This window comes from Lycorma delicatula, chromosome 4, assembly GCF_047948215.1.
Source record: "Lycorma delicatula isolate Av1 chromosome 4, ASM4794821v1, whole genome shotgun sequence".
NCBI lineage: Eukaryota > Metazoa > Arthropoda > Insecta > Hemiptera > Fulgoridae > Lycorma > Lycorma delicatula.
In genome coordinates, this window is record NC_134458.1 from 100,717,530 (window position 1) to 100,730,205 (window position 12,676).

The 12,676-nt window shown below is 31.0% G+C and overlaps 1 protein-coding gene across 3 annotated transcripts in view; it reads left to right on the top strand.

Annotated features, from left to right (window-relative positions):
* Ttd14 (TRPL translocation defect 14) overlaps nt 1-12,676 on the top strand; it is a 129,359-nt gene that overhangs the window by 91,547 nt on the left and 25,136 nt on the right. For all 3 annotated transcript variants that reach the window (XM_075363799.1, XM_075363801.1, XM_075363800.1), the window contains 2 exons: nt 7,668-7,796; nt 10,009-10,145. In XM_075363799.1, the coding sequence (XP_075219914.1) occupies nt 7,668-7,796; nt 10,009-10,145 (266 nt within the window). The remainder of the gene's footprint in view (nt 1-7,667; nt 7,797-10,008; nt 10,146-12,676) is intronic.

Here is a 12,676-nt window from a genome sequence, read left to right on the forward strand (position 1 = left end):
TACATTCCATACTCTGCTGTTTACTCTCCGGCTTGTAATGATGGATTCATGTTTCGTCACCAGTGATTATTCTGTCTAAGATGTCCTGTTCGTTACCATAGTGATCCAAATGTTTTTGGCAGATGTCCAAGCGCGTTTGTTTATGCAACTGTGTGAGGTGTTTTGGGACCCATCTTGCACAGACTTTATGAAACCCAAGTCTGTTGTGGATGATTTCGTAGGCAGAACAGTGACTAATTTGCAGACTGTGCCACTTCATCAATAGTTACTCGTCTGTCTAAGAAAACCATGTCACGTGCACGCTCAATGTTTTCCTCATTTGTGGCGGTAAACGGTCGTCCAGCTCCTTCGTCGTGCGTAACACTTGTGCGACCATTTTTGAATTTTTAAATCTATTCATAGACACTTTGTTGCGGCAAAACACTGTTCCCGTACTGTACCGAAAGTCTTCAATGAATTTTGGTCCCTGATACACCTTCCGACCACAAAAAACAGATCACTGAATGTTGCTCTTCTTTGATGCAAACAGAAAGCGCAGCAGCCATGGTTAATGGCAGGGCAGCGATAATGGAACTAACCTAGCAGTATCAAAGCTGCAGAGACATAACAATTAAACCATGCATGCATCATCTACGCAACATGACAGTACTAACAACATAAACAAAAATAGAACTCAATTGCAGATAATAATTGACTTACCCACGTACATTAGAGTTCAGGACCTTTTGGTATATAAGGAAACAATTGAGTTTTAAAATATTATGAATTGTTTTGTTAGATTTTTTTTTGTAAATAGAAATTTTATCGTATTAATAAGTATTAAAGAAAAAGCCCAAAAAAACATATTTATTTGCTTAAATTTTGTTATGGAAACTTAATTTCAAATTATTTTTTACATCAAAAAATCAGCAATAAATAAATATTTTAATAAGATAAATGCATTATGTAGATCTTGCCAGGTGTGACAGTTTTTCTATTCTACAGCTAACAAAACTGAACACTGCTTTAAAAAAAACAAACTGGTAAATTTTAAAGTTGTTTATTTTAGTAATTATTTAAATTCAGGTAAAATAAAGTATGAAAAAATAGTTTTTTGCATTATTACAAATAGTAATTTTTTTGTTTCAAGTGAATATTTATTTTTTGAAATAAGTTTTTTATAGCAAATGTCATTAATAAATTTATAAATGTACAAAATTGACAGAATTTTTGTTTTTTGTAAAAGTTGATTGATATGATTCTTATTTCCAGTCACCAAACAGAGATCTGATAGCCAGTTTTTGTGCCCTGTAAACTCATTTTGATTTTTTGAAGTACCCCCCTAACTACTCAGTGCCCCCATTACCTCCTTAGTGCAATGGAACCATGTCTGTCTTTCATTGAGAAGATTCTCTGAGTTCAAATACCGCTCAGGTTTGGCATTGATACAAAATAAATTTCTCATCATAGAAAAGGTTGTTGAAGTAAACAAATAAAGTTGTAATTGAAAAATAAAAAAACAGTTTTATTTATTTAAAAAAATTGCTTTATTATGTACTTGAGCACATGAAGTTTTTTTTTTACTTGTACGATGTAAAGGAAATATTGTGATCGCGAAAAATTTTGGTTTCCAAATTTCAATGGAAATAAACATTTTGCCATCCCCGAATCCGTTTTTACTAGTTTCACCATGATGTCTGTACCTATGCACACATCTCGCATAACTCAAAAACGATTAGCTATAGGATGTTGAAATTTTGGATTTAAGATTGTTGCAACATCTAGTTGTGCACTTCTTCTTTTGATTACAATCAACTGAACCAAAAGTGTCCAAAAAAGCCAAAAATAAAAAAAAATTGTATTTTGGACTTTTTCTTAACTGCAGTAATAAACCCTCATTGAGAGCTTTTCAATGGTATATCATAAGTGGTACTTGTTTTCATTGGTTCCAGAGTTATAGCCAAATAAAATATTAATTAATGAAATATTTGGTCTTACAAGGGGAAGGCACATTGGTTCGAATCAGACTCCATCTCCTTTTTTTTTTTTTAATTTAAATGTATTGATTTATTAATTATTAACCTCTCATTGTAATAAAATTTTTACGATGAAAAATAATTCAATAACAAAAAAAAAAATAAAAAATATCAAAAGTTTTTAATGAAATAAAATTTTATGTACTTTTTGTTTTAAAAATATATAATTTAATAGGCATACAAGGAAGTCGTGTGTTTTCCACATCAGATTTTTATTATATGTATAACAGTCTTATATTCTTTTTTTTTTGTATAAAATCTTGCATTTGATGCAACTTATTTATGATGAAATAAAACAATGTAAAATAATTTGTGTTATTTCAAGTCATTTTATATAGTATTTCTTCAATTAAATTATTCCATTCGAATGTCTTACTTTTATTATTTGTGTTGTCTACTTCCTTTTACTACATTTATTTCTTGCAGTCTAATTTATATGTATTATTTATTTTAAAAGGAATTCAACCATTTAGACAACTTATTTACCTACTTTATTTGTAAAATTTTTGCAAATAATTATAAAATATTAAATAAAGAGTTTAAAATGTTATTCTAAAATTACATTGAATTTATATATTAAGAGTTGGTACAGCCATTTTGGGGTTGAGTTAATAAATTAATTTTAAGTATAACTTTGGTTGTAATATAGCATAAAGTGAATCTATGGTCATTACCACTCAATGGTGAAGTGTCTCTTCCATTTATCTAGAGATTCTGGATTAGAATCCAGTCAAGCATGACATATTTTCACAGGCTACAAAAATTTATTGTCATCGATTGGCATAGAGCATCCATCTGTTGTAGTAAAGTAGATAAATAAATAATTAGGTAATTGTTAGTTCAGTATAATATGTTCCTTAATTTAATTTATATGTTCCTTTAAGGAAAATATTTGTTATTACTCCAATTTGCAAGTAATAAAATAAACTGCCTGTGTCATCCCTATAAAATTTCTACTATTCATTTGATGAACATATTTCTGGTCTCGGATGAAGTTTTATAAATGTTATGTAATTTTTGTTGTATTTTATATGCAGAACTGTAACAAAATAAATAATGTCTTTGAAATAGTTTAATATTTAAAATTGAGTATATTAATTTATGTTCCTATAATATTGAATTTATTATAGTTGTATGTAATAAATGTTTAAGGTAATATTGTCAGTGTAAAATGCTCATCTGCTGATTTCATTCATTTTGTTTATTATTAAATCATTGGTTATTTTATCTTTCCCATTAAAACACATATCTGAGATTGTATATAAAAAACATAAATTAGTCCGTGATAGGTATTGAATTTTATATTTTATTCTATGATCGATTCTCCCTCTATGAATCATGAGACCTTGTTATTGGTGAAGGGGCTTGAGCGCTCAGTGATACAGAGTAGCTGGACCGAAGGTGCAACCATATTGGAGAGGTATCTGTTGAGAGCCAACCTAAGGAATGATTCCTGGAAGAGGACAGCAGCTCTTTCAGTAGTTGTTAAGGGTGTAGGTCAAAAGGATTTAATGGCCATATGAACATCACTCAGTCTTCTGAGTACTGTGCAGCAGAACGCAATGGAAAACTACAGCTGCTTTTTTTCCAAGAAAATATAACTCTGCATTTTCATGTAGTAAAGATGGAGACGCCTTCCTTGGTAAAATATTCTGGAGGTAAACTAGTCCCTCGTTCGGATCTCCAGGTGGGTACTACTAAGGAAGGGATCACCAGAAAATAAAAAATAAGATTCTATGAGTCGGAGCGTGGAATGTTAGAAGTCTAAAAAAGGTTGGTAGATTAGAAAATTTAAAGAGGGAAATGGATAGATTAAATGTAGATGTACTAGGAATTAGCGAGGTTCGGTGGGAAGAGGAAAAGGACTTTTGGTCAGGTGATTTTAAAATAATTAACTCGGCTTCAAATAAAGGGCAGGCAGGAGTATGTTTCATAATGAACAAGAAGATAGGGAAGAGAGTAGAGTATTTCAAAATGCATAATGATAGAATCTGTTATGAGGATAAAGTCAAAACCTAAGCCGACAACAATTGTTAGCATCTATGTGCCTACAAGTGCTGATGATGATGATGATGAGGTAGAGTGTGTATATGAAGAAATTGATGAAGCAATTAAACGCATAAAAGGGGATGAAAATTTAATAATAGTTGGAAATTGGAATGCAAGCATTGGAAAAGGCAAGGAAGGAAATATTGTGGATGAATATGGACTGGGCAAAAGGAATGAAAGAGGGGACCAACTTCCAGAGTTTTGCACGAATTATAATTTAGTAATTGCCAACACCCAGTTTAAATATCATAATAGAAGAATATAACATGGAAAAAACCAGGTGATTCTGTAAGGTATCAGATAGATTGGATCATTGTTAAGCAAATATTTACAGAAAAACTTGTTGACGGCAAAGCTTACCCTGGAGCAGACATTGATGGTGACCACAATTTATTGATAATGAAATGTAGATTGAGGTTTAAAAACCTAAAGAAAAGGTGTCAGATGAATCTGTGAAATTAAGAGAAGCTTGAGGAAGAGGGGGAGGTAAAGAAGATTTAAGAATGCTAGTGATGAAGAAAGTAAAAGGAACTATCGACAATTAAGAAATACTATAAACAAGAAGTGCAAACTAGCAAAAGAAGAATGGATTAAAGAAAAGTGTTCAGAAGTGGAAATAGAAATGATCACTGGTAAAATAGACGGAGCATACAGGAAAGTTACGGAAAATTTTGTGGTATATAAATTAAAATCTAATAATGTGTTAAACAAAGATGGTACACCGATTTATAATATGAAAGGAAAGGTCAATAGGTGGGTGGAGTATATTGAAGTTATACAGAGGAAATGAATTAGAAGATGGTGTTACAGAGGAAGAAGAGGATGAAAGTAGAAGGCTGAAGTAAAATCGTGTATCAATGTCTATTCCTATGGTGAATATATGACTGGCTCATACGAACACTGAGATCTGAATTTAAGAGAGCATTAAAAGATTTGAATGGCAGAATACCTGCAGAATTACTACACAGTGTAGGTCTAGATAGATTATACAAACTGTTGTGTAATATTTACGAAAAAGGGGAAGTTCCATCAGACTTCAAAAAAGTGTTATAGTCATGATACTAAAGAAAGCAGGAGCAGATAAATGTGAAGAATACAGAACAATTAGCTTAACTACTCATGCATAAAAAATCTTAACTAGAATTCTGTACAGAAGAGGAGAGTGGAAGAAGTGTTATGAGAAGACCAATTTGGTTTCAGGAAAAGTATAAGGACAAGGGAAGCAATTTTAGCACTCAGATTAATAGTAGAAGGAAGATTAAAGAAAAACAAACCAACATACTTGGCATTTATAGACCTAAAAAAGGCATTCGATAACATAGACTGGAATAAAATGTTCAGGATTTAAAAAAAATTAGGGTTCAAGTAGAGAGATATCTGAACAATTGCTAACATTTACAGGAACCAAACAGCAACAGTAATAATTGAAGAACATAAGAAAGAAGCCGAAATAAAAAAGGGAGTCAGACAAGGATGTTCCCTATCCCTGTTACTTTTTAATTTTTATATAGAACTAGCAGTTAATGATGTTAAAGAACAATTTAGATTCGGAGTAACAGTACAAGGTGAAAAGATAAAGATGCTACGATTTGCTGATCATCAGCAAATCGTTGATATATGATTGTGATGTACAATGTTTTAATCGTGGATATATTTCGAGTAGAGAGTAAAAAAGATTTAGAAGAAACAATGAACAGCATGGATGAAGTCCTACGCAAGAACTACTGCGTGAAAATAAACAAGAACAAAACAAAAGTAATGAAATGTAGTAGAAATAATGTTGATGAACTACTGGATATAAGAATAGGAAGAGAAAAGATTACGGAGGTAGAAGAATTTTGTTATTTGGGAACTAGAATTACTAAAGATGGACAAAGCAGGAGTGATATGTCGAATAGCACAGGCGAAATGAGCCTTCATTCAGAAATATAATTTGTTTACATCAAAAATTAATTTAAACATCAGGAAAACATTTTTGAAAGTATATGTTTAGAGCGTAGTTTTATATGAAGTGAAACTTGGACGATCGGAGTACCTGAGAAGAAAAGATTAGAAGCTTTTGAAATATGGTGCTATAGGAGATTATTAAAAATCAGATGGGTGGATAAAGTGACAAATGAAGAGGTGTTGCAGCAGATTGCTGAAGAAAGAAGCATTTGGAAAAATATAGTTAAAAGAAGAGACAGACTTATAGGCCACCTATTAAGGCATCATGGAATAGTTGCTTTAATATTGGAGGGACAGGTAGAAGGGTAAAGTTCTACAGGCAGGCAATGTCTGGAATATGTAAAACAAATTGTTAGAGATGCAGGATGTAGGAGGTGTATCGAAATGAAACGACTGGCACTAGATAAGAAATCTTGGAGAGCTGCATCAAACCAGTCAAATCACTGAAGACGAAAAAAATGATAGATTAACATGGGTGTTGTGAATCTATATGTGAATTTAAAAAGTAAAATTTTTTGTGAGGAATGAATAGTGTGAAATGTTTTTTTCTAATTATTCAACACTTTAATTTTATTTTTGCTAGACTATTTGTTGGCATCATTTATATCTGTATTTATATATAGTGTTGCTGTGCTTATTGTAGAATATTTTAGTTACTGCGTGTGGTGGTTTCCTCTCTCAGATACATCTGTCATCTGATTCTTTTGACAATGAGTGAATATATTTCTGTAAAATGATCTACTAAAAAGCTTTTAATGTTATTGCATTGTTAAAATAATGCCTTGCAGATGAGGGTACAGTATTATGTAATAAGGCAGTGGTTTTGCATTATCTTATGTTTTTGTTAACCAAATCTTTTTATAAAAGAAAAAAAGAATATTGTTATACAAGTATTAGCCTTATCATGTTGTGTTGTGTGAGTTTCATTAAGCATTGTAATTTTTTTTCCCTTCTTTTCTGTTTTTTCTTTTAATTCTTTTCTGTTTCGCCTAAAACTTTTACTACAGTATAAATTATTCATATATATTGTATTTATTTGTTAAACAGGTTATGTAATTATTAACAGGTTATGTATTAGTTTAATACATAAGGTTAGTTAGGTTTAAATCAAGATTAAGGTTAGGTTAGGTAATGTAACTATTCAATTTACTGAACTTTGTATGATATCGACATAACATAACGCTCGTTTCACTTGCTAACCTCATCTGAGTAACATTAAATATACAAATTATATGCAATTTATTAATAACAAAAGTGTTATTTAAACTAAATACAAAATGATATTGAATTAAATTGTGATATTTAATGGTATTTAAATGCAGAAAAGATCCATTTTATTACTTAACATGTCTTAATTTTGTCTCAGATTTATGTATGAATAAGGTTTTCCTTATACCTTTTACCATCACCATTTACATACACTTTCAGTTTGACTGACGCTCATCAACAGTGACTTTCTTCTTTCTTTCCTGTTTAGCCTCCGGTAACTACCGTTTAGATAATTCTTCAGAGGATGAATGAGGATGATATGTATGAAATCAGTGACTTAAATTTAGTTTGTGTAACTGTTTCTATTTGTAAGTTATGCTGATTGTGATATTTTTTTAAATTTATATATGTTGAATTTTAATTGTTGTTTTTATTTTTTTTATTTAGCATACAAATTTCAAGAGAATCTATTAAAGACCATGATACAGATAGAAAACACATTTTTCGAGTTGGGTGAAACATGTCAAAGAGACTGCCTTATAATTTGTGATCGTGGTGCTATGGATGCATCTGCATGTAAGTAAAGTTCGCTCATTACATTTATTTCTTTTAACATTGAATATTTATTTAAGGCATATATTGATATTATGGTTAATTTGATGTTATCTAGGGGCCTGAAGCCTAAGTTAGCAGTTTTCAAAGCTTATCTTTTTATAATGAATACTTACTTACCTTCTCCAATGGGAAACATTAAATGGTGTTAGCTTTATCAACCAGTTTAGCTCAAATTAGTTTGCTGCTGTACTGACATCTGATCAGCCTGTGATTGTGGGGATAATAGTAATTTTTAATTATGTTATGATGTGTTGTTTTGTTTTTTTTATTTAAAGTTAAATTACCTACCGTGTAATTTTGTTAAGTTAAATAATCTTGTTTTATTTCATTCCAGTGCTGGCACTTTTTTGTTTAATTTTATTACCCAGTGAAAAACTGAAGAACATACATGGATCCTACATAAGTAGAATTGGGTTTGGCATTTTTTTTGATCCTTAGTAAATGATTTGGCTTCTCTCCAAATTAGCTGTTCTGTTTTCTCCGCATTTCAACATAGTTAAGCAAAAGCCTTCTTTTTTTCAGAACACATTTATTCATTTATGGGTCCGTGCTTGTATAATTTTGGCATCATTTTTTGTACACTTATTTAACTTTAATTCTAGTTTTCCGTTCGGTTGAATTTATTAATGTGTAATGAGCAGGTTTGCCAAATATTAAGACTGCAATTTTTGTAAAGAATTTTGTGTTGTTGCTTTTGTCAATAGTACTAGATATTGTTGAACGCCTGTCATTGACATATGTGGTGGCTCAGTCAGTAGGATTACTGAATACTTGGATTTTTATGATTATGTAGAATCATACAAATGGGTTGCTAGCGTTTATTCACTAGATATTAGCTCTGGTGACTGTCACAGTGTGTCCCCTATTTTCTGAAATGAGAATGGCAAAATCACACACTGCACTGGTATGTCTTGATTATTTATTATTTAACTCTTTATAATCAGTCAACTATAAATTGCAGTTTATAATGTTATATTCAAAAACACTTTACCTTACAAGACTCTGTTATGACTTTAGATTTATGGTCATAAGTGGAGATAGGTTATGTTTATTTCATACTAGCACTTTTTGTTGATTTGGATGTTTGCAGTATATATTTTTGCTGTAAATTCTTTTTTTTTCAATTATGTTATGTTTATCCTATAAGTTATTACATATTTTCCCCAAAATAGATAAAAGTAAATGCATCTTACAGACTGGTATATTATAAAAACTTAGAATCTGATGTTTTGATAACTTATGCTAGTGAAGTAACAAAGATTCCAGCTACTTAACCATGTTTAGTTTTCCCTCGTCAGATTTATCTTTTTAATTATTAGTAACTGCAGTGTCTATCAAATTGAATTTTAGTCAGTAGACAAATAAGTGCAATGTAGATCAACCAAAAGGCAGGGGAAAAATGTATGCACAATGCAATAATCAACTGATGATTAGTAGTGTAGATTGGAAGAATTTAAATTTGTATAAGTATCAAACTTAAGATAAGGAAGAGTTTTTCATGTTATTGTGTGTATCTAGGTCAGCAATTTTTGTTAAATGAAAAATTAATTTTAACGGAAAAAAAAATTTATGTTTGCTCAAACTTATTTCTTCCAATTCTAAAGGTTGCATTCATCAGGATTCAATTAAGAGTAGATTTATTTCTGTAAAATTTATATTCTTCACTTTATTCTCAATTATTTGATGTTCACTATTTTGTGTTTATTTTGAATAATCATTTTTTTAACAATTCTTAAAAAATATAACATTTTTTTCAAAATGTTTGACAGTTATAACTTTTCTATTGATATTTAAATTGCTAGAGCTAGAGTTAACTAAAGAAAGGCTTGTTAATAACTGAGAATTCATGGTATTTAAATCTTAATTTTATTTATTTGAAACCCTGTCTAGTGGAGGATGTACTTACTGTAACCCCCTTGAATAATGAAGGATTAATGTACATGTACATCATACTTGTTCAATTGTACAAATTTATTCTTTTACTTACATCACATTTTACTCCAAACAGTCTTTAGATTTTATATCAGAACTTATCAGAACTTTAATCGATTAGAATTTTTTTGAAAACATACTGATTCAAAAGAAGTTTTGACTACTGATACTAAACTAATGTATTATTTATGTAGTTCAAAATTATCTTTAACTTATCATTGTTGATCTTTTTGTGTAACAGTTATATCTCGTGAAAAATGGGAGCGTATGATGCTGTCAAATGGTTGGAATCCAGTTGAATTACGTGATAATCGTTATAACCAGATAATTCATATGGTCACTGCAGCTAACGGTGCTGAAGATTTTTATTCCACCGAGGTATTTATAACCTTACTTATATAAATGTAATATTATTATACAAAATATGAGAAAATTTACACTAGGTATAAAATTTACATTACAGAATATATAGTAGTATGCAAATTAATCCCTACAAGGGAATGTTTTATCTATTTCAATTTTGTGGCCATACTGCTTGATCACACCCATTCTTTAAGTTATCTGTGTAATGTGAGGTTATGGTTCTTTGGTTATTTAGCACTTTTCATGATATAAATAGTGTTATGTGAAATTTTATTGCAAAATTATATTTTCATATTTTTTGTTCAGTTTGTCGTTAATATATAATAATGGACATAACTAAAAAAAGCATTTGAAAATTGTTTCTCTCTGAGCATACCAGTATGACATGACAGCAAATAGTTTCTGAATGTGGTGTTGGACTAGGGACAGCGAATATTATTTTAAAACATTTTTAAGAAACTGGTTCCTTTTTACACAAGGAAAGGCAAATATGGCTGTAAAGAAAAACCATTCTAACTCAAGATGATTTATTAGTGAGAAAAAGTAAACTTAATCCAAAATTATCTGCAGTGGACTTCAATTGAAAATTAATAGCCAGTGAAACAGATTTACACATGAGAACTGGTAGACGCTGATCTCTTCCATCTGGTCTGAAAGTTCATCAGCCAGCTAAAAAGCAGCTTTTAACATCAGTAATGCACAAAAAAAGGCTTATGGGCTAAAGCACAAGCTAACTGGATCAAAGAAGACAGGAAAAATGTTGTTTTCCAACAAGTTGTATGTTCCAACATTTGTATGTTCAAGGCCTAAGGATTCCATACATTAGAAAAGCATCAGATGGAAATACCAGCTAATATCCAACAATCAGTTAAACATCCCCAGCAAAAAATACTTCAGGTTGGTTTCATATTTAAAGACCCATGTTTGTTACTTCCAGTAGACAGTATGTTGAAAAGTGATGGATATATCAAGATTCTGAAGGAAGGGTTGTGACACAACTTCAAAACAGATTCCTACAAGGCAACAGAGTGTTCCAGCAAGATTTGGCACCACATGATACTATTAAAAAAGTGGACAGATTTTTTGAAAAATGAAACTAAAGTGCTCCTGAGACCAGACAACTCCCCAGACTTAAACCCAATTGAAAATCTGTGGGCGGTAGAAAAAAAAACTACTGTTAAAAATGAATTTTATTACAAAAATTGGCCTCATTAAAGCAATAATATTTGTATGTTTTCATGAAGAAGAAATCAAAAAAATGTGTAGTACACTTGTTGAATTGATGTCCAATTGTGTACTTCAAGTGTTTAAGAATAGAAGAACATATTAATTACTAGATGTTCACAGATTGTACAGGTATGATTTTTTTTCTAAATAAAGTTACTTTTTTATTAAATAATAACGTGTGTGTTCAGATTAATTTGCATGCTGCTGTACATTTAAATTTAAATTATATAGTTTTATTCAGATATGAAAATGGTTCTTTAATATACAATATTAAGTATGAAGATTAATTATGTCCAATTTTGCCAATTGGACCATAAATTTATTTCAAACCAACGTTTGAGTTGACAATCTCTCATTCACAAATTCCATTCTATGTATGTTTAAAAGTGATGTATACTACTTGGTTTTGGTAGACTGTGCGGCTGTACTAAGCTCACTGAAGCTGCTTTTCTGAGAACATAACCTTATTGCATTGTTTGCAAATAATAAAAAATAAAGGAATATCATTTTAAGTAAATTACAAATAGTTTTGTGATATCAAGAAGTTTAATTACAATTAAAATTAACCTTAGCAGATGATATGAGCTTATCTGTCATAGGTATATGAATAGAAATTTAGGTTGCCGTAGAAAATCTATTAAGTATTTAAGGTGTTCTGCAATGTGTTGGCTAAACTTAAGGGAATGGTTCAGGACATCAAAATGGAAAAAAAAATTACATGTGGACATATACCCATGCTTCATTTTCCCTCTCTGTCATTTTATGTTTCTTTATTAAATGTATATCAAAAGAACTGACTGTGATAATTTAGTGAAATTAGGTATTCATCTACCCATTCAGGTCTATGCCCGGATTGTGGGTTTGATGGTGGACTATGTCCTTCATGTCTGTCCCTGGTACAAGGCTGAACATACCAGAGTAGTTAGAGAAATTGAGATAGTGAAACATTTGATTGGCCGAGGGATAGGCATTTTGGCAACGAGCTTCAGTTAATTCAAAAGCAGTGATTGTTGAAGTCAAATGACAGAGCCACTGTCGGCTTGGGGGGGGCATGACTGCGCTACTGAGGGAAGACATGGTCTGTCTTGCGAAGGGCAGTCTTCAGGTATGATGTTTATAGTGGGTGATGGGATGATGTAGGTCTGGATTTCGTTGTTACTTACACATTTTGAACGGTATGAGTTTAGCATTCATTGTATTGAGTCGTTACTTAGTCGATGGTTGAGGCACTTACAGTCACAAGCATTGGTATTAAAATTGGACTAGGCATGGGGTTCGCGCTTCCGTGGACTTGGTTAGCGAGTTCAGAGGATGATATT